The 25,991-nt window shown below is 48.0% G+C and overlaps 1 protein-coding gene across 1 annotated transcript in view; it reads left to right on the forward strand.

Moving 5' to 3' along the window:
* The window catches only part of polrmt (polymerase (RNA) mitochondrial (DNA directed)), a 57,856-nt gene that overhangs the window by 12,159 nt on the left and 19,706 nt on the right, over positions 1–25,991 (forward strand). Inside the window, exons 6-16 of the mRNA XM_062556072.1 lie at positions 1,426–1,575; positions 3,033–3,200; positions 3,683–3,853; positions 5,121–5,360; positions 8,240–8,767; positions 9,796–10,059; positions 10,489–10,611; positions 12,771–12,893; positions 13,798–13,977; positions 16,597–16,683; positions 20,892–21,005. Of these exons, the coding sequence (XP_062412056.1) occupies positions 1,426–1,575; positions 3,033–3,200; positions 3,683–3,853; positions 5,121–5,360; positions 8,240–8,767; positions 9,796–10,059; positions 10,489–10,611; positions 12,771–12,893; positions 13,798–13,977; positions 16,597–16,683; positions 20,892–21,005 (2,148 nt within the window). The remainder of the gene's footprint in view (positions 1–1,425; positions 1,576–3,032; positions 3,201–3,682; positions 3,854–5,120; positions 5,361–8,239; positions 8,768–9,795; positions 10,060–10,488; positions 10,612–12,770; positions 12,894–13,797; positions 13,978–16,596; positions 16,684–20,891; positions 21,006–25,991) is intronic.

A 25,991-nucleotide genomic window follows, 5' to 3' on the forward strand; every position in this document is an offset into this window, starting at 1 on the left:
GGCCTATTTTTGTCCCTGCCATGAGTACAAATGAGCTGGTGAAGTGGCGTTGATTTGACTGAGTGGACCACTGTTGAAAAAAAAAAGTCCCCTCGTTTTATACCCCTCCTCTTCCGTCTAGTCTGGAGTGTGGAGCTGAGAAGTGTCACTGGGTAATTAGCCACAGGCCTCGCCGTATTTACAGAACCTCAATGGGATGATTAAAGGCTTAGTAGGCGCTTTCTCCACACGGCCGCTCTGTTTTCTCAGCCAACGTTGACCCGGCCGGCCGACGGACCGAGAGCCACGGTGCCGTTACACTGAGCTGAGCTTGTTATTCCATCCGCATCCGCGAATGGAAACGTGCAGGGGGCATACATGCGTGTGCTCTCTCTCTCTCTCTCTCTCTCTCTCTCTGTCTCTTTCTCTCTCTCTCTCTCTCTCTCTCTCTCTCTCTCTCTCTCTCTCTCTGTCTCTCTCTGTCTCTCTCTCTCTCTCTCTCTCTCTCTCTCTGTCTCTCTCTCTCTCTCTCTGTCTCTCTCTGTCTCTCTCTCTCTGTCTCTCTCTGTCTCTCTCTGTCTCTCTCTCTCTCTCACACACACACACACGTACACACACACACACACATGTACACGCATGCAAATGCGTGTTCTTGATGTCGCATGAGTGCTCAGTCCAATCACATGGACATTAAGCTTGCCAACACCATGGAACAGGGAAATGTGAATGTGTGCAATCACACATTACAAGTGTTCACATGTTTATTTTTGCTGTACGAATCGTGCCGACCAGTCTATTCCCATTGAGTGTATAGACCCAGGGCAATTATGAGATTCTTCCATAGCATAATGTCTGTCCATAATGTCTGAGAACTTGTGAGAACCTGTCTCTTCTCAAACCTTTGCTTGGCTAGCTACTTCTTACAAATTAGCTGTCAGCAATTTTCGCCAACCTAAAGTCTACTACTTGACTTGACCCCTGTCGTGTATGCATAGACCACAGGCTTGCATGCTGAAGCATTTCAGCAGCATGGATTCCTTCATGCCATTGGTTAATTTTGTGTGGTATGGTAATCATGCATTTTATACCAGATGCCCTTAGACCAAACACTGCACTAGTATATGAATTATTTTTTATAGCACTATTTTTAATTCCCTCCATGATAACATAGGAACCATTGTGAACTTGCTGTCAGTCCAAACCAAAAAGATTAATATGGAGTTAAATTTCAGTAATATTTGTAAATGTGCAGAGAGTGATTCACCTCGTATCAAGTATTTCTTGATTTGTATGTGTGTTTTTGTGGATCACCCTCTACACGTTTACAAATGTTATTGGAACAAATGTAGCCCCATAGAATAAGGGATGATCTGCAGCCCACAGTGTCTGTGCAAAGTGCAAACCAAATGAGTGTGTTGGCCGGTGTGTGTGTTTTTCCTGTTCCAGAGGGAGGACGTCCGGTACCCTAAGCTGCCCTTCAGCACAGAGGACCTGAAGCAGCGCTTCCAGGAGCAGCTGGACATGGAGATGAACAGCAACATCACCATCAGCTCCGTGGAGGCCCTTAAGCCTGTCACGCCACACATGGCCAAGATGGTGAGAAACAACACACACACACACACACACGCACACACACACACGCACACACAGACACACTGTTGGTCAAAAATATTGTATACCAAAGTGAAACATGAGATCCAGTCACAAAGAAGTACAATCAAGATACAGGGTTTATTACAGCTGTATACAGTACAGGAGAGAGGCACACACAAAGCACAGTGTACTCCAGAATATGTGTCTCTGATGTGATACAGAATTAGTATAGTATAGTATATAGTATAGTGTATACTTTTTTGATCCTGTGAGGGAAATTCGGTCTCTGCATTTATCCCAATTCGTGAATTAGTGAACACACACAGCACGCAGTGAATACACAGTGAAGTGAAGCACACACTAACCCAGAGCAGCGAGCTGACTGACCAACAGCGGGACTCGGGGAGCAGTGAGGGGTTAGGTGCCTTGCTCAAGGGCAGTTCAGCCGTGGACTGGTCGGGAATCGAACCGGCAACCCTCCGGTTACAAGTAGGGTTTAAGTACCCAACAGCAAAGGATAGATAGTCATACAATAACAGCGGCAAAGTCAGGAGACACTCAGTCTACTCTAATCAATGGCTGTTGTGGCAAACAGATGCAATGATCTTGGCGCCTTATATTATCCATGTTTAGAAGCAGTACAGATATCATACAGGGCCATTCGAATCATACTTCTAGTGTCAGTCACCCACTAGTGAGAAAGACAACGTTTTAAACCACACATTGGAATATGGGGCCTTATGCAGAACATTAAATTACATATTATAATATAATAATATTGAGCATAATGATCAATTCCTCTTTCTCTCAACACACACACACACACTAAGTAACGCACTCACACACACTGAGTGTGTGGGTGCGTTGCACACAAATGCACCCACACACTCAATAAACAGACAGACACTAAATGCGAGACCGACGTCCACAGACAGAGAGACAGACAGTCTCAGTCCGCATTTACAAATGCCCCCACATGACCTCTCCCACAATCACTTACCGCTATCCACCAATAGTGCCATCACAAGCTACCTGATACGGCCTATCAGCTGGGGGGCGGTGAAATGAGTGAAAGTTTTGAGTTTTGAAATGTCATCAGTATCAGTAGCGATGTTGTGTCAGCGCTCTGCTCCGCTCTGCACTGCTCTGCTCTGCTCTGCCCTGCGCTGCTCTATGTTGCCATTTACGGCCCTCCTCTGCTGCTGAGTGGGGCGATAGTGCGATCCCAGGTGGACACACAACATTTACAGCACACTGTCTTGAATGGTAATGTATTCTAATGTGCCTCCTTTTGTAGTGTGAGAGGCCATGTCTAATGTTGAGCTGCTTTGGCCCACAGGGTTGATTGTCAGACCCAGATAGCAGGAGAAAGTAGCTCCATGCTGAGATGCTGACTGGGCCTGAGTCTGCCCTGACTGGTGGTGTGTGTGTGTGTGTGTGTGCGTGTGCGCTCGTTTCAGAGGACACTGTTGGCATCACAGCGGGAGACCTGGCAGAAGGTTCTCCTTCAGGCGCTCAAGGATCGCAAGGAGGTGATGTACGATCACCACCGGACTAAAACTGCCATCGGCCTCTATCCCTACCTCTGCATCCTGGAGGACGAGGAGTACGTGGATGCCATGCTTCAGGTGAGGCTGTGTTCCATGCGGCGGGGGTCACTCAAGGTCATTGTCGCCTGGTCAGCGGCTGACGGTTAGCAAAGTGTACCTAGCGTGTGTGATAGTGTGTTGCACTGCTATGCAATGACTGTCACACTAGCTACTCTAGCCTGTCTTTTTGGTGGTTCTGGTCAGGAGGACACAGGCTTGTTGTTACCGGCCCGTTGACCCGGGTTTGAGACCAGGTTGGGTAACTGCTCTCCCTCCTCTGCTACAGTACATGTACAGTAATTTCCCGCATATAAGCCGCATTGTGTATAAGCCGGAGGACAGTGTTTTATGCAAGTTAAAAGAAACAAATTCATATTAACACCATATTAACTGCTCCCCTGTATTAACCTCATAGCTGGTATGCGCTGTAGAGCAGAAATAGCTAGCTGGCACAGGTAAATGCTGAGTCCTAGCTGCCAACAACTAATCAATGCTCCTTCCTCTCTCTCTTCCTTCTTTAGAATCTGGCCCACCTGCCGTGCAGTGGTCAGACCCTGGCGGTTATCGCCACGGAGCTGGGAGGCCTGGTCTACAACAAGTTCTGCATCCGTCAGAAGGCACACGATCAAATGGTGGACAAGCTGGCTCGGGTCTATAGTTCGTACGTTAGCCTTCTAGCCCAAGACACGCCGGTATGTCACCAGGATTTTCTGAAATGCTCTTACAGGAATAGTTTGGTGTTTTACACTTTAAGCCCCGTTTTCTGTATTGCCTAGGATGCAAACGAGTGGTTGACACCGAAATCTCAAAGATTAATCCTGTTGCAGCAATTTGGCTACTTTAGAATGTTCTCTGTATGGCTTCAGCATTGCTCGCTATGAGCCAGGATGATTCTGTCCTTATAACACCCCTAAACGTCCGTTTTAAAAGCCGAGTGGTTACTGGTCTTCAACAATCTTCTATAGCAAGTTTCGCAGCGAAATTCAACTTCTGTTGTGTTATATTAGGCATTTTTGTAAATCTCATTGTTTTCTGTAGGAAGACTCATTGCTCGTTGATATTACTCCGCCACCAGAAACGGAAAGGGGGCCTGGCAGTGTTGCCAGATTGGGTTGACTGATTTCCGCCCAATCACCCCGCCGTCTTCAGCAAAAAACGCCTGATGACGTTTTTCTCATAGAGAACCATTGAACTCAAAATGTTATTTACCCGCCTACAGCTTATTTTCCCCCGCCGAACGATATAAAAGAAGCCCAATTGGGCGGGCACCCGCCCAATCTGGCAACACTGGGGCCTGCTTATATTTGTTTGTAGTCCTAATAGGAACATTGTCGCCAGGTAGTGGTCTGGAGTGTGTAATCTTCAGATTCAAATACAGAGTGGAAATTTATACACGATTGTGAGGTATCTGAAAAGGTAGTTCCAGGAATTCGAAAATCCCTGATAAAAGATGACAGAAGCTGTATTTTGCTGCGAAACTTGCTATAGTTAAAGACCAGTAACCACTCAGTGATTTTTTTTTAAAACGAACGTTTAGGGGTGTTTTAAGCGGAGTGTCCTCTCGTGATGGTATGGTAGGTTATCATGAAAAGGTTGGTATGCCTATGCTTTTAATAGTTCTGAACCGATTGATTGCAATGTGTACCACCGACTGCACATATCCCTCCCCCCAGGCCAGGGGGCACGTCATTAGCCAGGCCAGGGGGTAATTTTGGAGTTCAATAACTGTTCTGAATAAAAGCTGGAAGCCCCTTCAAATCTGCACCATTACTGGTTTTGCTCCGTGCAGTCCTCAGCATAAATCCAAGTAATCCCGCTTTGTGCAATGTCTTTCGAGGACAAGGAGTCCATTCTGCCTCTCAGTGTGTTGACAATGTAAACAGTGTACAGTATGAGGGTCGCCTGACCCCCACACACACACACACATACAGTATATCTGAAGTCCTCTGTGTCCTCTAGACCAGCAACGTGTTGCCCCGGGAGCGGTGGGAGGAGCTGGAGGCGGAGCTAAGTGCAGGCCCCTCCCTGCTGTGCGGCACCACGCCGTGGCCCAGCACGCTGCTCGTCCAGCTGGGCACGTTCCTGGTGGAGCTGATGGTGCAGCACCTGACGGTGCCCTGCGACCTCATGTCCCCCAACCCCGGCAAGAAGCTCGTCCACGCGCTCTACCACATGTACACCTTCCGCAGCTCCCATTCGGTAAAGACACACACACTCACTCACTCACTCACTCACTCACTCACTCACTCACTCACTCACTCACACACACACACACACACTGCAGTCCACAAATACTCGTACATTACATACACAATATAATACATATACACATATTCATAGCAATGGCAATGTGGACACAGAAATACAGCGAACACACGCACACTCACACACACACACACACACTCACACACACTACAGTGCATGAATACTCATACATTACATATACAGTATAATTATACACATATTCATAGCAATGTGAATGTGAACACACACAATACTGGAACTACAGTACGCACACACACACACACACACACACACACACACCCTTACAAAGAAGATAGAGCTGCTGTGCATACTGTATGTAGAGAGCTAAACATGAATACTCTCATAGACACAGTTGTTTGCACAGTGTGTGCAGTGTGATTGGAGACACCTTAATGCAGTGATCTGAGGTGAAGAATGTGTAGGAACGCTGCATAGATATAATCTTATTGGCACAAAGACCTAATGAAAGGCCCTTCACTGTTTCACATAGATACAATTAAGCCTACAGATGGATGGATTTTCATGTAAGACGCAGGCCATAAGACACATTAGCACCCATTGATAGATATGCACCACACACACAAACACACACACACACACACACACACACTTTGGCCCTCATGTGTGGATGCATGTGTGTGTGATGGCTTGCTGACGGCAGGGGGGAGGGTGTGTGAGTGTGTGGAGGCAGATTGGCCTGATGAATGAGTGGAGTTTGTAATTACAGCAGCAGGGAGGAGGAGACGGCAGCCATAACAGACGCCCCTCATCAGGAAACACAGCTGTCCGTCAATGTCAGCGCATCGCGTCGCACGCCCCCCCCTCTGTCTCTCACTTCCTCTCTCTCTGTCTCTCACCCCATCCCTCTGTTTATTTCCTCTCTGGCTCATCCCTCTATCATCACTGCATCACCTTTTCTCTCCCTCTCTGTTCTCCCTTCCTCATTGCTCCTTGTTTTCCTCCTTCCCTCTCTCTGTCTCTCTCTATCACTCTCTATCTGTCTCTTCCTTCCTCTCCCACCCATCTCCCTTCTACTCTTTCTTACCCCCTCCATCCTCACCCCCCCCCCTCTCTCTCTCTCTCTCTCTCTCTCTCTCTCTCCTCTATCATTCTCTTGCTCTCTTCCTTTCTCTCCCACCCATCTGTCTCTCCCTACTACTCTGTCTTTCTTACCCCCCACCCCCAATATGTCTTTCCATGTCTTCTGCTGCCTCTCTTACTCCTTCTCTCTCTCTCTCTATCTTTCTCTTTCTGTCACCCCCTCCTCCTCCTTACTGTTCTCTCCTCTCTCTCTCTCTCCGGTCCAGACGCTCAATGTGTGTTCATATGAATTATGGAAACATTTTTCTTGCAAGAGTGGCTTTGGGCTGGGGCATGGGGGTGGTGGATAGGTGTGTGTGTGTGTGTGTGTGTGTGAGGTGTGTCAGCTGAGCATGACGAATAGCTCCCAAACTAATTCCCATTTTACTGGTCCCTTAATTGGCCCTCTGATTCATCACCTCGGGAGCCGGGAGAAGGAGGAGAAGGAGGCCAGCGAGTGGTGTGTGTGTGTGTGTGGGGGGGGGGGGGGGGTTAGGGTGGATGGGTCGCAGGCGTGACACCGAAGCCTCTCTGCCCTGCACGATGTGACGTCTCTCTCTGACGGAGAGCCCCCCTTCATGGGCTTCAAAGCGCAGGGATTTAGCGGTTCTTCGTCTGCTGCGACTGCAGATGGTCGTAGGGCTGGGTGGTGGCTGTGTGTGTGTGCTCGTTGGACTGTTGCCAGCGTTTCTGTTCTGTTGACGTTGTTGGGGCTGTGCAGCGGGTGGGGGGGGGGGGGGGGGGGGGGTGAGCACTCCGTGATCTTACAGGTGGCATCCAGGGAATTTCCACTCTTCTGACGGATGTGTCCCGAAATCTGTTACACCCCACCCCCCTACTTAGATCCCCTACAACTGTGTGCACGTTCAGTCTCTGTCTTCATCCATCTGCTGTGTGTGTTGTGTGTGTGTGTGTGTGTGTGTGTGTGTGTGTGTGTCTGTGTCTGTGTGTCTGTGTGTCTGTCTGTGTGTGTGTCTGCTTGTGTGTGTATGTGCTTATGTGTGTATGTGTATATTTGTGTGTGTGTGTGTGTGTGTGTGTGTAATTGTGTGTGTGAAAGAGTGAGAGTGATATTCTGTGTCTATGTGATGGCAAGAAAGAGGGTGTGTGTGTGTGTGTGTGTGTGTGTAGTGTGTGTGTTTGCCTTGGCTGGTAAGGCTTTCAGGAAGTAGTAAGTGCCCTGCTGTCACATCTAATTAGAAATGTTGCGTACCAGACATTATGCCTTTGAACAGCCCTCTAACGTCATGGCAATTCCTCTTGGTCAAGTTATGAAGTAGCACACGAGCAAAATAGCAGTGATTGATGCACACCAGTCAGAACCGGAATGAATAAACATTTTCCTCAAAGGTAATCAAAATGTTCAGACTGTACACCAGTGACAGCAGGTTTGTGTATTGGAACTCTTGCATGCTGTGTGAGTGATTGTCAGTGCCTGAAAGATGTGATGACTTCAAATCATGTTAGAGTTTGTCAGGGATGCACATCCAGGAGATGAAAGTTAGATTTTTGCAATTCTCATTGACAGCTTTGTTTACCTCCGTTGGATTTATTGCTGCAGAGAAAGGAGTGTGATGGGGAAAGAGCGAAATATCGGTGAAAGATCATTAAAACCTGTAGAGTGCTTTTGTTGTTAGGGATAAAAAATCTAGTGAGTAAATAAAAGTCACTCTGGGAGTTCTCGTAATGCGTTTTTTATCCTAATGCGGTTCTTGTAAAATTGCTTTTCATAGATCGGTTTTGTGAAGCCTCACCCGTTCCTGGTGCAGCTGCAGTCGGAGGCCCTGGAGACGGACCTGACGTTCGAGACGTCCGTCATCCCCATGCTGTGCCCGCCGCTGCCGTGGACGTCGCCGCGCTTCGGCGCCTACCTGCTGACGCCCGCCAAGCTGATGCGGGCGGTGGACGGCGCCATGCAGCACCAGCTGTGCATGGAGCGCAAGCCCAACCACGAGCTGCACGCCGTGCTCGACGCCCTCAACCAGCTGGGCGCCTGCGCCTGGCGCATCAACGGGCCGCTGCTGGACATCATCATCGGCGTCTTCAACGGCCGCGGCGACGACCGGCTGAGCGTGCCGCCGCCCGTGTCCGAGGCGCCCCCGGTGCCGCGCTTCTCGCCCCGGGACCCCAAGTTGAGCCAGGAGGAGAAGGCCAAGCTCAAGCGCGAGGTCATCCGCGCCAGGAGGAAGTTCATCGAGATGCACGGCCTGCGCATGGACGCCCTCTACAAGCTGTCCATCGCCAACCACATGCGCCACAAGGTAGGACCAGAGACGGTTTATAAAGCGAGACGATTCATATGAGGGTAAATTCTGGTTTCATTGTGACGCGACTGCCACTCCCATTTAGGAGGCAAACGGAGGTATTTCTGTGGGAGAAATAAACCTGTTATCAACGGCACCTGCTTCTGCTGATTCTACACCGTTCTAAACCGATTATCTTGTCACTGATCATGCCCCTTTAGGAGGCGGAAGTGGTGCCATTTCATTCCATTGAAAAACCCCTTTATGATTCATCTCAGTAACTATACGATCTTTGGTAGGACCGTGTCGGCAGCGTGTCACCGTGCGCGTCACCGTGCCGAACACCGTCGCCGAACCACCGCAGTACTGATCTCAAGTCAGGTTCAGTGCAGTCAGTGTGGCTTGGGAATAGACTAGCCTGAAGAAGGGCAATTGCCCTGAAATGTTCCGTGGAGCTCAGCTCAGCGTGCAGATTCAGCTCTGTTTAGAAGTTCGAGCGTGCATAGAATTCACAGCAGAAGCAGACCTCCCGGATTCAGAAAATTAAAAAGTCCTGCCAAGTACTTGATGCAGCCATTTAGCAAATTAGCAGCCAGGTAGATCAGATAATTAATGATATCACCTGTGTTAAGTACATAGGTAGAAAACGTATTGCTCGTGCTCATTCTTAGACTAATAGATGGAGGAAACACTTTTAGAGGAGGGGGACTGTAGTGAGAGCTCTGGGGTATCTGGTGTGCGTGTACAGTGATGGGAGGAGGGAAATGTTTACACTCTGTAAAGCGCCATGAGACTTGTGTAATGTTTGGCTACTCTATAAGTGAGATTAAATTGAAAATTGAAATTGAAAAGGTAAATTGTGGGAGGTACCTTAGGATGTTCAGGAGGTTCAGAGTCCAGGCCAATTACGCAACATATCGTCATGTACTGTATGTTCTTTTCCTCTTTTTCCGTTGTGCCGAATTCATACTGAGCTGTAGTGGCCAAACGGTGACCTCTCTGTGTCGCTCTTACCGTTCTCTCCCTCCGCCCCTACCTACGGCCAGATCTTCTGGTTCCCGCACAACATGGACTTCCGCGGGCGCACCTACCCGTGCCCGCCCCACTTCAACCACCTGGGCAGCGACGTGACGCGCGCCCTCCTGGTGTTCGCCGAGGGCAAGCGGCTGGGGCCTCACGGCCTGGACTGGCTCAAGATTCACCTGGTCAACCTGACGGGCCTGAAGAAGCGCAGCTCCATGGCCGGCCGCCTGGCCTACGCCAACTCCATCATGGAGGACATACTGGACTCCGCCGACCACCCGCTCACGGTGAGCCACGAGCTCCACAGCGATGGTTTTTGGATTGACTTATCTTTAGCAGTAACCTTTTCACAGTGATAATGTGGTTGACATATTGTATTAATATGAACTTTACTTAAGAACACACGTATTTGCCTTTTGAAATCAAATATATTATTTTTAGAAATGGCTCAAAACTCAGATCCTCAACACATCATTACCGTATGGAAGTGGATGGTGTGCTGTAATGTCTCCACACGACAGCTAAAGTGTGTGTGTGTGTGTGTGTGTGTGTGTCTGTGTGTGTCTGTGTGTGTCTGTGTGTGTCTGTCTGTGTGTGTGTCTGTGTGTGTGTGTGTGTGTGTGTGTGTGTGTGTGTGTGTGTGTGTGTGTGCGTGTGTGCGTGTGTGTGCGCGCGCGTGCGTGCGCGTGCGTGTGCGTGTGTGTGTGTGTTTTCAGGGGAGGAGGTGGTGGATGGAAGCAGATGAGCCCTGGCAGGCTCTGGGCTGCTGTATGGAGATTGCCAGCGCTGCCCGCTCACCTGACCACACCGAGTTCATCTCCCACTTCCCTGTTCATCAGGTACCGCAGTCCCCTCTGCCTGACTTCTAGGGTTGGGTATCGTTTGAATTTCAACAAAAAAGTTTGAATATTTTAAATGAGCTAGCTTAACCAACGGCCTTTCTGAATGACATTTACTACACATTTCTCACAGGACTGTTTTCAATATCAAATCTAACGTCGTCTTGTTGCTCCAGCTCGGTTATGCAAACACCTTCTTCGTTGGTGTTTAGCGGTTTCTTCTTCCGGTTCGTGGACTGGGAATCGAGACTAGGAATTGAAATTTAAACTTTTGAACGATTCCGGGAGAATTGGAAAGCTAGTCCCGGTTCCCATCGATTCTCGATTCTCGATACCCAACCCTACTGACTTCACAGAGAGTCTGGCCTAGATCCATTGGCAAGCAATTATTTCCTGCTTGGTGGATGCTTGTCTGAAGTTTGAAATCATTGGAGTTCACCCACTAATGTTTAGTAATGACGTATTTTAACTACGGGGGGGACACAACAATAACGATAGGCTTACAGCATAGTGTAGGAGTAATCGCTCTCAGGAACATCCCTCTGTTGGTCAGCTTCCACAAAGCCGACGTAAAGGAGGTCAGGTCAAGCTACTCCAGACGGAGTACTGTAGAGAAAAGGAGTTGAGCGAAAGTGCGTAGACAGACGGAGCCAGACTAGCTTGGAACAGCATCTACTGAAAATACATACTGTAGATACCGTAATTTCCCAACTATTGGCCACGGTTTATACATGGATTTCTTCAGCTTATGAGGTTGATTCAGGTGGACATTTAATGTGGTATTAATATGGCTTTATTTCTTCTTCTGTAACTTGTATCAAATATTGTCTTGCGGCGAATACATAGGAAATTACTGTAGGTACCAGGTCACCTTGACATAAAGGTCACCTTGACATAATATAGGTAGATAGATGGGGTGGGTGAGTGGATGGAAGTGTATCGATTGACTGATTGATTCACTGATAGACGAGAACATGTTAGAAATAATATATGTTACAAAAACTGCCAGAATTGACAACTCCAACTTCAAACTCTACTGCTGCTATGGGTTTTTGGCGTGAGCCTGCTGCTGTTGCAGTTTGTGCTTGTTGTTCTGAGTGGAGCCATTGGCCTGCAGGGGAAGCTGAGTGCAGCTCTCACAGTTGAGCAGGCCCAGCTGATAGCTCAGGTTTCTCAGTGCTCTCTCCACTGTACCCATTCTAGCGCCGTAAGCAGAATAGAGAGACAGACAGAGGGAGAGAGAGAGAGAGAGAGAGAGAGGGGGAGGCAGAGGCAGAGAGAGAGAGAGACAGAGACTCCACAGATGGGGTAGACTGCTCGTGAAACTGACCTTCTCGACCGACGCGCCTCCCCACACACACCCTCATCTGCCGTGACATTAAGAAATCTTTTGGTCGGGTGCCCGTGCGTTCGCACCCCTCGGCCAGCTAATTTTACCAACCAGATGTTGCTGAGCAGAGGAGGAGCAATGGGGAGTTTGTTTTGCTTCGTAATGGCTTGTTACTTGTGGGCTTTTATTGTCTCTTAAATCACCGAAGGAAGCTCAAAGGCGTCAGTGAAAAGCAGTGTTTATCTTTTTTTTTGCCAAGGAGAAAGTATGGCATCAGCGATGTTTGCTGTAGCCAGCCCCTTAACGTTGATTGCACAGAATGTTTGCTCCCCCCACAGTCTGTTCTCAGGCTTTCATCAGCATCCGTTAGGCAAAGAGTTTAAAATAACAGCAAGGCTTTAAGTGTTTTGTGTTGTGTTTATTGTTCTTTTTAACATCAGTGTGTTCTGCGCTGTGTAAAACGTTCAAATTGGTAACAAATTACCATAGTTCGGGCTTAACATTCTCAGTGTAATCCCTGTGTAATTGATGAAATATAGATTTGCATGTATTAATTTAGCAGACTCATTCACCCAAAGTGACTTAGTGTATTATATGAGCCATTGACTCCGGAGCAACTCGGGGGTCTTGCTGAAGGGCGCAACGGTGGTGGAAGCCTGGAATTGAACCCACACATTTTCTGGCTACTACAGTACATGCTAGCCGAGCTCCTTAACCACTATGCTGCCACCACCCCTTGTAGAATGTAGACCTGTAGAATGTAGTAAAAAAAAACAAACAAAAAAAAAGAATGTTTTTCCTGATTGGCTCCTGTCTGTTTGGCTCGCAGGACGGCTCCTGTAACGGGCTGCAGCACTATGCAGCCCTGGGCCGCGACGTGATCGGTGCCACGTCCGTCAACCTCGCGCCCTGTGACGAGCCCCAGGACGTCTACAGCGGAGTGGCCCAGCAGGTCAGTGAGCCTCCACTCGCACCAGGGGGCGCCAGCTGGCAGCGGTGCTCCAGCTGCCCAACCCCTCTCCCTCGCGCGCTCTCTCCCTCTCTCCCTCTCTCTCTCTCTCTCCCTCTCTCTCTCTGTCGGCCTCCTCGTGCTCTCTCTCTCTCTTTCTGTCTCCTGCACTCTCTCCCTCTCTCTCATTCACTCTCTCTCTGTCGGTCTCCCTCGTGCTCTCTCTCTCTTTCTCTTTCCTGCACTCTCTCTCTTTCTCTCACTCTCTCTCTCTCTTTCTCTCTCTCTGATCCTCACACCCAACCCTGCTCTCTTCCTCTTGCACCCCAACCTTGCTGTTGGTGGCGCAGGCTTCAGTGGGTTTCTTCTCCCAAGAGCTCTGGCATCCTTTTGCAGCGTCAGTATGACTGGCTGGTCCAGCCCAGAAGTTCCCGGACTCCTGCTTGCAGGGGATGGAGAGTCCGGATCTCGGAGTAATGGCCAGCCTATTGATTTCCTCAAGTTTAGGACTGTTAATGGCTGAATCAAACCTTTAATCTGCACCTGGTGTAGAAGATGCTTTTCCAAAGCCTCTAATGAGCCGTGTGATGCAAGTTGTACTTGCGTCACCAATCCTGAGCTCATATAGCTGGAACAACATAGTGAAGCAACTTCACATTCATATTGTGTAATCGTATATTGGTCAAATCCAAACAACGCAACACCAGTTCAGATAAATGATTGCTTTACCATTTCATTATTTGATTGCATTTTCCATCAGTTTTAGTAGGTTGTTTATTTGCTTTATCATTAGCAGGCTTTGTTTATTCCTTGAAAAAAAAACATTGAGTGTTTGCCATGCCTGTTTCCACACCATGTTTTATTGTTCAGCTATTGACGTTGGCTTTGCTCTCTGCGGTTCTGCCAGGTGGAGGAGTTCCGCGTTAAGGATGCGGAGAACGGCTTGCCGATCGCCCAGGTGCTGGAAGGCTTCATCGGCCGCAAGGTGGTCAAGCAGACGGTGATGACCGTGGTGTACGGGGTCACACGCTTCGGGGGGCGCCTGCAGATTCAGAAGAGGCTGATGGAGATTGATGATTTCCCCAAGGTAAAGCCTCGCTACCGTCTCACACACACACACACACACACACACACACACACACATACACATACATACACACACACACACACACACAGTCTCTCTGTTCTCCTGCTCAACACACACACACACACACACACACACACACACAACTCTACATCCATATCTGTTCCCGAATGTTATACCCTCTACATTGCTATAGATCCATGTAGCATCTAACCTTCACTGACCTTTGTGGTGTGTGTGTATGTTTGTTTGTGAGTTTTGATGCTGCCCAGAGAACAGAGAATGCACTGGAGGCCTCAGCAGCACAACCCATCTATAAATGCACAGCCTCATGCAATCTGCCTGCAACCTCAGTTGTAAGGCTTGCTCTGGGTTTGTGAATCTACTCCATAACCCTTGTGTCAGTACCCAGTGGACAGATGTGATCAATAATGTGGTACTATCGAGTCGTCAACCCAACCCCTTCTTAAAAGATAGAAAATGATAGATTGGGGTAATTCAGTGTCAAATCAGACAAAATCCAGGAGTATGGTTGCTGCACCATCTCAGATTTTGCTCGAAATTTGTCTACCCAATATTTAGGTCTCAAAGCTAAGACGTGTAAAACATTTTTGTTAAATTCCAATGTTTTGATACTGTACATGTTTGTCACTCTTCTGTATCATTTTCTACAATCACGGAAATGCCTTACTGTATCTTGAAGGCCATGTTTGAAGGCCAAACTTTGTAGGGTAGAAGACACACGTGTACTTGATATGATTTGACCTTTAAAAGTTTGTACTGCATGCCCATTAGTTTTATATAAGCAAAATGCAAATGCAAATGCTTGTTTAATCCTTAAAATCTTCAAGCCCATTATATGTTTACATATTACTACATTACTAAAATATAGTTTGTAAAGAAAAAAAAAAGATTAACACCAAATGTAAAAAAGCAAGTTTACTGTATACTAGCCTTTATGTCACTCTTTTTGCACTTTTCTCCAAATCTAGGGCCTTGTAAAAAATCAAAGAGAATGCTGTACAAACTTTTAATGGTTCAGTCCCATTCTTGATGTCGACAAGGTTTGAACAAAATCTGAGACGGTGATTTGGCGTGTGATGATGTAATGACCCATTGGATAGAATTGATTTTGAAATAGATCTGTGGGCTTATTTGTCACTTTGTTTAATATACCCAGACCTCCCTCCAAAATCTAATTGAAGTCATGGACAGTATGTTGCCATTTATATTTTGAGTCATTCAACTCCAGTTTCATGACCTGTGGGATAATCAATGAATCGTTATTATCAGTGGCGTATGAAGGCACGATACCCAGTCCAGCATCTGTTGTGGTGTGCATACCCCCTGCTTTTCTGCCGTGTCACACTGTTCTGTTGGTTATTTAGCAGTCGTCAGGTCCCGCGAGTGCAGATCCACTCCCCAAAGCACTTAAGAACGCACACAGCCATGGAGACACAAGTACTGTAATGCTGCTACTACTGCTGAAATCAACTAGGAGGCTCCCAGGGTATCTAAGGGAGCTTAGCTCAGGCCCGTCATCTGGGTGGGAGGAGTGAGGGGGAAGGAAGGTCTTTGGTATTATTTGTCCTCAATGGTGCCTTCCAGGCAGCGCTGCCTTCAAGGCACTACTCCCCTCAGTTTAGGGGTAGGATGAGGGTTGAGGGGGTTAGGGTTAGGAATAGGGTAAAGGGTAGTGCCTTTTGGTTACAGTATGGTTATGGTTATGGTGGTGGTGCTTAGCAGCCTTTTAGGCTGTGCTGCCTGGAAGGTGCCGTTGGGGGTAAAAAAAAACATTGAGCGAGGAAGGAAAGGGAAGAGGTTCTTTAGGGCGGTTATTTCCACCATCAGTCATAGTCTCATATTGTCTTGATAATGTGTAGATGGCAGCTTGAGAGGAAATGAGGTACATCCCACACTGAGTGCTAATTTGTTTGCGAAGTGATCGGATATGTGTTGAGTGGTAGCGTGTGTTTAAGTGGGTATGAAGAATAGATTTGGTTTATTTGTTTGTTTGTTTTTGGCTGTGCAAAGTGTAAGAGGATTGGTGGTTGTGTGTGTGAAGTGTAAGGGGATTGGTGTGTTATGTGTTGGCCCAGCTCTGGAGAGATGCTGGACAGGCTCAGGCTGGCCAGGGTGGCACTCGGGCATCTCCTGGCACTTATCCACATGGCACCCCTGTTTACCCCAGTGCCACCATCTCTCTCTCTCTCTCTCTCTCTCTCTCTCTCTCTCTCTCTCTCCCTCCCTCACACCTTTTCTTTCTCTTTCTTTCTTCTCTCTCACTTTTTCTTTCTTTTTCTTTCTTTCGATCTTTCTTTCTTTCTTCTCTTGCTCCCTTTCTTTTTTCCTTCTTTCTTTATCTCTCTTTCTCTCTCTCTCTCCTGGAAGACAGCCTCATGGCACCCCTCACAGAGCGTGCTCTGCAGAGCCCAGTACCACAAAAGCCCTCCATGGCAACGGAGTTATCTGAAGCGAGGGCCCTGGCACCTGACTACTCTGCGCTGTGCAGGTGGCCAGATGGAAGCGCCCTTTCTCTCTTTGTTGCTCTCTTTGGCTTTGATATTGATTATGTGTGTGTGTGTGTGTGTGTGTGTGTGTGTGCGTGCTTTGTGATTGCAGGAGCATGTATGGAGTGCCTCACACTACCTGGTGCATCAGGTATTCAACAGTTTGAAGGAAATGTTCACGGGCACCCGGGAGATTCAGGTATGAGTCAACGCAAGCACGTCCTTCCCGTCACATCACCGTTCTCATACCCGACCTACTGTGCCAGTGTTTACGCATGACAAAATAGAGCCTGCCTAACCCTCATCTGCACTGGACTAACACTACCGTCAGATATGTATATTTATACAACTGTTAGGGCCGGTCCAACTGTTTACTTATTTCTGATTGGACGGGAGGCATTCCAGAGTGTCCCAGGATATCCCCATTGGGACTTTTTACCGATAGTAATATCTTTGATGTCAACGTTCCATTCATTTAAAAGGAGAGAGCAGCAATTTCATAATATACTGTATATTACATTACATTACATTACTGTTATTGAGTGAAAAAGCATGAATGGAGTAGGTTGCGTGTTCAGTTTGGCATGTGACCTACATAAAAGCAAGTAGAGTATACAAATTACTGTGTGCACAAGCACATATGGCCTCTTTCACTGAACTTGGATTTAAAGGGACACTTCACCGATTAGCATTAAGCTTTGTGTCTTTAGAAAACCGTCATGTTTTTGAATAGTCGTGCAGTAGTGATGCGCGGGTCGGCCCGTAACCCGCGGACCCCGCGGGTAACCCGCGGGTCGGGTTGGGGCGGGTAAAGAAATTATCACTTTATTTGCGGGGCGGGTTGGGGCGGGTCATTAAAAACAAAATTACATTTTAAAATCCATGTATGTTGCGTGCAATTCCCTATAGCCTATATTAAAGGAACCGTATGTAGGATTGTGGCCAAAACGAGTAGGCTAGCCCACTGTAATTACTTTCAAAATACTGTTGCGCGGCGTATCCTCTCCCTCTGAGTCGCGGTTGCCAGCTTGCTGCAGGATCCAACAGGAACAGCAACAGGCTGCTAGCTTTCAATGGCAAGTGCTAATGTTGTTTTCCTCAGCATAATGACAGAGAAACGAACTCTGATAATGCATTGCTAACGTCAGCAATGACTAGCCGTTATTATTTCCCAAACAATTCCTTAACCTACCTTTTCAATGTAATGAGCCACCTCCTCCATATGGCTCCACATAACGTTATTTTGCACAAACATGCATAACTTGTTTGTTCGACTGTCATAGGCTATTTGAAATGTCAATTTACACTATAGCTTACAAGTAAGTTAGCCAAACTGATGAATCTTTATCTGTCCAGGAGCAAATTAACAACACTGACTGTCTTCAAATTCTTCTCCGTTTTCAGCAGCCTCAATCTCCTATACAAATCCTTGTTTTATTTCGGACGTATTTCGTAGGCTATAATGTTTAGCCTAGATTACAAACGCTGCTTTGTAGGTTTTTGCTGTGTATTTCTAGATTTTTTAAATGTGTAGCCTATCATCTGGTTATAATGACCTGATTATCGTTCATATTCATAATCATAGCCTTTGTTGTTGCCAGTTTACAGGCGATGTTTCCAAGCACTTACAATGCCCAGTATGTAATAGTCGCGGGTGCGGGGCGGGGCGGGTTGTCAAAATAGATACAGTGGTGCGGGGCGGGCTGGGTTGGGCCAAATAATTTCATAAAAGTGGGACCCGCGGGTTGAAAAAATACCCGACCCGCGCATCACTATCGTGCATCATTCCCTCAGTTTGCCTTGAGATGGGAGAAATAAAGATTTCAATGTTGGACTTCCTGCTTTCGATGATGTAAAAATCATCATTTTGCATCATCGAAAGCAGGAAGTCCTATTCATGGGTTTCATTGAAATCCGTATTTCTCCCATCTCAAGGCGAACTGAGGGAATGATGCATGACCATTCAAAAACATGACTGGTTTTCTAAAGATACAAAGCTTAATGCTAATCAGTGAAGTGTCCCTTTAAGTTGATATGCTGTGTTGCATGGCAACAGGAGACACCAAGACTAAGACAGGGGTGATTTTATTGGGCGAAGGATGCAACAAAAATCAGAATATATGATAGAAAACACAATTTTTTAACTTGATTACCGGTAGCTTGATAGTACATTTGCTGTATTAAAACAATGTGGCACTTGTGATGGTGGGTTTGGTAAAAGATATATACACGAGGTGGTTATGTCCCTATCAATCCCACTCTCACGCCACTGCCATATTGCTGAAGTAAAAAACTAAGCGATCTAAGCGATGCTGGCTAACGTCACTTCTGTTGACGTTCGAACAAAGCAGAGAGATAGCTCACTACTCCCTCCCCCTCCCTCCCGTGCAGTTAAAACTCTCCTAAATGCGCATCTAGTCAGTGATTTGCTGGAACAGTTTGTTATGTTTTTATGGCCCAGGTTGGCCCCGGTTGTTTTTGTTGCCATTTTTGGAGCCTGGGCTGTCCACAGAGGCCACATATTTTCAGTCCATTCAAGGCACAGGCAGCTAGCAGATGACGAGGTGATGTTGTTGTAAGTGACAATAAATGTTTTAGCCCCCCCCCCCCCCAAAAAAAGAGCTCCTTTAATGCACAATTGTATGCATGCCGTATGTATGTTCTGTTCTTTCATATCAACCTTTTTGTTACACAGTTCATACCATAATATCCTGTTTTCATTCATCATTCTAGCCACGTCACCACACACACACACACACACACACACACACACACACACACACACACACAAAGTGAACCCAGGCTTCCCAGATAAGCAGCAGAGTCTTGGAGGAGAGCCTGGTGTTATTTTTAGACCGCAAAGAGGCAATATTAATTCTTCAGGTGTCTTCCCCATATAGTCACCACCCCCGCCCCACCCATATTAAAGAAGCCACGCACCTGTGTTGGCTCATGCATTAAAGCTAGGGAGAGAAAATAGATGTGTGTGTGTGTGTGTGTGTGGGGGGGGGGGGGGGGGGTATACAAATGATGAACCTGGTTGCCACAGCAGGCACCTCCCCAGCAACCACCCACACACTCTCCCCCACTGCTTCGCTCAAGGAGGTGCTCAGACAGCCAGATCTAATAGGAAACACCCCATACACGCAAACACACACACACACACACACACACACATGCATATGCACACACACACACATGCAAATACATACACACACACACATACACACACATACCACATTCATAAACACACAGACACACACCCCACATATGCACACACACACACACACACACACACACACACACACACACACACACGCACGGCAGACCCTTACCGCTGGGCTGGGTTTGCTGTAAATGGGTCAGATCCTGCTGAGCCCCACAGCCCTGTCTGCTGGCTCTCTGGGGGGGGATGATCAATCCACTCACCCGCTGGCTGTACCTGGGAGAAGGAGAGGGGGAACGAAGAGAGAAAGAGAAAGAGAGAGAGAAAGAAAGAAGGAAGGAGAGAGAAAGAAAGAGGTGGGGGCCTGTGAAAGAGCGAAGTGGGCCACAGAGATGGAGAGAGAGTGAGTGTGTTTGAGATGGCAGGATGAGGATCGGGATGGGGGGAGGAATAGAGGGATAGAGACATCTGTAGAGAGGGGGGCAGGCAGGGAGCTGATGTATGAGGTCCGGCTCAAGGAAGCGCTGAGACATTAGTCTGGTGCCGAAACCACATAGGGCCTCAGGGTGTGTGTGTGTGTGTGTGTGTGTGTGTGTGTGTGTGTGTGTGTGTGTGTGTGTGTGTGTGTGTGTGTGTGTGTGTGTGTGTGTGTGTGTGTGTGTGTGTGTGTGTGTGTGTGTGTGTGTGTGTGTGTGTGTGTGTGTGTGTGTGTGTGTGTGTGTGTGTGTGTGTGTGTGTGTGTGTGTGTGTGTGTGTGTGTGTGTGTGTGTGTGTGTGTGTGTCGGTGGCCTAATTTGGGCCGGCGACACTTAGCAGCGCTAGCAGTCCTGTTGCTGCTGCTCCGCAGGTTCACACACCTGTTAGGCCACAGACACACACATGGAACAGCTCAATTTGGGTCCCTTCATTTCAGCAAGTTGAGCCCGGTCACAAAGCCACCGCTTGCTGTGCACCAGAGGATGTTTATGCCTGACCAAATGTAACCTAACCCTTTATGCCTGCGGTATTCAGCAGTAAGGGCACCATAACAGTAAAATGAGACATTATTGTGACAAAATTAAAATATAACAATTAATAAGGATAATACATGTCAAGACATTTTCAAGTAATCTCAAAGTAAAAGATAAGATCTAATGTTTGGTGGTATATGATCAGTATATTGTATGCATGTTATGGTTTAGTAATGCATTATACTCACACATTCGCCACGTTGGTTAATTAATGTGGGTTGCCCCCTGTAGGACTGGCTGACTGACAGCGCCCGGATGATCTCCCAGTCCGGCAGCACCGTGGAGTGGGTGACCCCTCTGGGCTTGCCCATCATACAGCCGTACCACACCATCAAGAAGCGTTCGGTGAGTACTAACCACGCCATCACACAACGTGCCACGCCGGCAGAAAAAACTAAAAGTCCTCCGCGCTCCTGAAATCACTATCTGGTGCGGGAGTGGACAAACTGTAGTAAAGAAAAAGGGGTTCACCGGAGCAACTCAGATGTGAAGTTTTTTTTTCATTTTATTTAAGGTGCCAACATTCTGGGACTAACGTTTCGACGTTACCACGTCTTCATCAGAGTCTAGTCTAGAGCCACGCCGGCAGAATTAGACCCGAGTCAGGCCAGAATCCTACCAGATTGATAAACGTGTCTTGTGTCTTGTCGGTTGGTTGGTTTATTGAGCTGTTCAGCGTTGTTGACTATTGATACCGTATGCATGTATGATGCATGACGTGGACACGGACACCTTACCTCAGCAGCGCGCCTAATAATAGTCTGTGGACGGACCGTTTTCCATCCGAGGCGTCGGCATGGCGACAGAGCTGTTTGAGGTTTGCGGTTTCCCCTCTGATCCGGAGTCCAGACCACAGCCCTCTCCTGTCGCCGTCGGCGACCACTGAGGAGCCGCACAGCGGCGGCTTTGGCTGAAGAAGCCAAAAAGCTGCCACTGTGCCCCCTGCGTGCCCCCAAACACACACACACACACACACACACACACACACACACAGACTAACACATACACACACAGACTAACACACACACACACACACACACACACACACACACACATACACACACATATACACACACACGCACACACACTCTAACACAGACACACACATACACACACACTAACAAACACTCACACACACTAACACACACTCACGCTCACAATCACACTACCTCCCACACCACTTCCCCCTTCCTCTTGACCTAAATTAAAAGAGCCTCCACAGCCTTTTTGTGGAAAGGTCCTCCTTTGCCGATGGGAGCATAAGAATGGCACTTGCCAGCTCACTTTCTCTCTCGCTCTCACTGTCTCACACACACACACACATACACACACACATACACACATACACATATCTAAACATGCATTTATACGCAAATGCCCACACAGACACATATGTACACATACACACACACACACACACACACACACACACGCAGGGCTCATCACCACCCCTCTGCTGCCCTCTCCTCCTCTCGGCGTCTGTCAGAAGGCATTAAGCGGGTGCGGAGAGCACAGCGGTGGTGCTGCGCTGGACGGCTGGTCGGGAGGCCGCGTGGAGAGAGAGAGAGAGAGAGAGAGAGCAAGAGAGAGAGAGAGAGAAAGAGAGAGAGCGAGCGAGAGAGAGAGAGAGAGCGCTATGGGGCTGCGGCTTTCGCCACTCCTGCAGAGAGCAGCTGGTAGCGCGTCTGGGTCTATACCCGAGCGCCACCCCCCCCCCCCCCCCCCCCTCCACCCCCAGCAACACCTCCACCCCCCTCAATCCTCAGCATCCAGCATACGCCTGGGTGGAGCTCCACATCCGTGAGGGAGGGAGGGAGAGAGGGAAAGATTGAGGAAGGGAAGGGGGAGAAAAAGAGAGGGAGGGATAGAGAGAGTTGTAAGACGGCAGGAGTTCTGCACAGATGCGAGGTACTGCTGTGTTTTTGGAATAGGCAGAACTGGAGTGTGTGTGTCTGTGTGTCTCTGTGTGTGATTAAATGTACTGGAGTGTTGCCAGTGTTGGGTTATCTATGAAGAAGTGTGTAGTGTGTTTGTGTGTGTGTATGATTGTGTGTGTGTGTGTGTATGAGACCATGAGTATTATTAGAAATTGTGTGTGGAGGAGAGATGAGAGGAGAGAAGTGTGTGTGTAGGTTATCTGAGGAGAGAAGTGTGTGTGTGTGTGTGTGTGTTCATTCATTTGAGTGTGAGCTCATGTGAGAAGTGCTCCTCTCTCTGCCCCTTGTTTGAGCGGGCTTGTAAACAAAGGCCCACATTTCCATTGCAAATCAAACAGCAAGATTTGCTGCACTTGGCTGAGTCCTGCTCTACGGCGTGAGTGTCTGTGTGTGTATGTGTGTGTGTGTGTGTGTCTGTGTGTGTGTGTGTAAGTGTGTGAGTATGTGTTTTCAGTGTGGTTATGCATTAGAGCAAACTCGTGTTCATATAAATGAAGGATATGGCAGACGGATGTATTTGATGCCCAGGAGCTGCCGCTGAATGCTAACATAGAACTTGGGGCTATGCCTCACCGTTCCCCTTCTCCTCCCAGCCTCAACACACACACACACACACACACACACACACACACATGTATACCACCCTCTCTCATTTCCCCTGTCACTCTACACCACTCCTCTCAATTCTCCTTCCCCTCTGTTCCTCTCCTTCCCTCCCTCCTCTCCTCTTCTTTCCTTTCCTCTATCCTCCTCTCCTCCTCTCCCCCTCTCCCACCCTCCCAGGGTCCAGTGTCGTGCCACAGGCCTTTACACAGCTCTGCCCCCCCCCCCCCCCCCCCCCCCCCAGCCCCAGTGGGCTCGTCCTTTGTAAGTAATGCTTAATGCCCCCCTAATGGCGGGAGCGACACTACCCCCCCCCCCACACCCCCCCTCCTCGCCAGGTCTCCCCCAGTCCTCGCCAGCCACACAACCGTGAAGCCGTAGCGGTAGCGACTGTGTGTGGTGGGGGCGGTGGGGGCTCTTTGGTCTCAGTGTCTCCTCTCCTCCGCGTCCCTCTGCTCCGCTCGGCTTGGATCACGATCATCTCGGGGGTGAGGCGATGTGACAAGGACACAGAGACAAAGGATCTGAGAGCTGAGGGCTTTTACATCAGGATGGTGCAGCACTGTTCCTGTTTGTCTCCATGTGGCATTCTGTTGTCAAATAGACACTCGCAACAACACATTCAGTAGTGATAAAAGATGGTTAAATTGATGACTGAGATTTTGATAATATAGTTGAAGTGATGTCGAAGTTATCTTTACATTTCCACTCTGTTTCCTGAGCAGAACAGGAAACGGCAGAAGTGTAGGATTATTGTACAATACTGTTTAAAAACGTAAAACATATTAAGACTTTTATGACTAATAAGACAAACATCGCACCTCCACAATGACCGGTTAATGCCTGCGTTGGATGTTTTGTTATGTGTGTGTGTCTGTGTATGTGAGACGTCCAGAGTCACAAACTTTGGGATCAGCGGGATCCTTTTCAATAAGTCCCGCCATGCGGTGCTGGTCAATTTGGAATTCAATTAAAGGCGCCAATAGGGGGCATCCTCTGGTTTGAGCTGATCATTAAGAGCCCTCGACACCCGCCAGCTTATTATTCCTCCTAATCGCCAGCCATAATTGTCCTTCCAAGATGCGATAATGAGAAAATACTGCATCCCATTACCGTCTCAATAGTCACTCGTAGGGTGAGGTTTTTTTCTGTCAGTGGGGTGTGTATTGTGAAAAAGGAAACTAGGGGAAGACATTGAGCATCTCTATATCTCTAAAAGTCATGTTGGAGTTGATTATTCATCTGGACTCATCAACGTGTACAGTGTGTGCTTGGTTTTTATGTGAAGGGTGGTGTGTTTTATATAAACTGGCCAGGGTGTGTGGGCTGTCCATTGCAGTGTGGCTTGGGTTATCTTGGTCCTGCCCAGTGATGTTGGGTCATTACTTTTTATTGGACTTTTATGGAATTTCTGATGAAGGCCCTCATAAATCAGAGTGCCACGTCTCCTCATGAATTCTTCACCACTTTAATCGCTTTTAATCATGGCCCCTCTGCCGCCGCCTCACCTCTGCGTCCACCTCCGCGGGCGCTTCAGCCTCAGCTGCCGCCAGCGCTCCTCACGGCTCTCCCCCAAAAGCAGGAGGGCACATGTGGCACAACTGGATACAGCAGCGCCCCGTACGGCATGTGGGGACGCGGGTTCGAGTCCGAGCCGGGTCATTTCCCGGTCCCACCCCATCTCTTTCTGGTCTTTGGTATTATTTGCCCTCAATGGTGCCTTCCAGGCAGCGCTGCCTTCAAGGCACTACTCCCCTCAGTTTAGGGGTAGGATGAGGGTTGAGGGGGTTTAATTTTAGGAATACGGTAAAGGTAGTGCCTTTTAGGCTGTGCTGCCTGGAAGGTGCCGTTGGGGGCAAAACACACCATTGAGCTCTCTTTCTCCCATTCACTTCCTGTCAGTCTCTCACTATCCTACCAAAATAAAGGCATAATAAAAACCCCGTCCCAAAAATATTCCTTAAAAAAAAACAAAAAAAACAAGAGCCACCAGATGGCCATCACCTGGAAAGCAGTCACCAGCCGCTCCTCTCCTCACATCAGCATCTACCGTCTACCGTCATTTCCTGCCTATTATTTGAGGTGTTTACATTTGTTTTCCAAAATTTCTTCAGCTATGAGGTTAATACATGGGGGTGAATTACACATGCAAATATATTTTTCTCTTCATCCTTCTTGCTGACTGTCTTTGTTTGTGTGTGCGCCATAGCTGTGTGTCATTCAGTTTCAGTACCTAAACTTGCATAGTGTACCTTTTTAAGCATGCATTCTCCTCCAGCTTCAGTTCTAGCTCTGTCTTGCAAATGGAGAGTGTTCAGTACAAGCAGTGTTGTGAGCACACAGGTGAGAGGAAATAGGAGTTGGAGGCCTGCCCTCTGCGCTCAGTGGATTTTGGATGCTTCTCGAGAAAGTCACAGGCCTGGTTTGATGGCCCTTGGCATGTTCCGGCTCCCGATAATGAAGAGCAGAGTGCAAGCGCTCACTTGGCCGGGAATGGAATGGAGTGGATCGGTGTGTCTCCGAGCAGGTTGTTTGTCATCAGATGGGCCATGTTTGCCTTAAGGTGGATGGAGGGGGTAGGGCTGTGAAAAATATCAGGCTGCGTTTTTTTTTTTTTTTTGTTGCATTCACACACACCTCATCTATCCTCATATACACACAAACACACATACCTACACACACACACTCACATGCACACACAAACACACATAACTATGCACACACACAGACACACACAGACACATACACACACACTCACATGAACACACACACACACACACACACACACACA

Source organism: Sardina pilchardus, chromosome 15 (genome assembly GCF_963854185.1).
Source record: "Sardina pilchardus chromosome 15, fSarPil1.1, whole genome shotgun sequence".
Lineage (NCBI taxonomy): Eukaryota > Metazoa > Chordata > Actinopteri > Clupeiformes > Clupeidae > Sardina > Sardina pilchardus.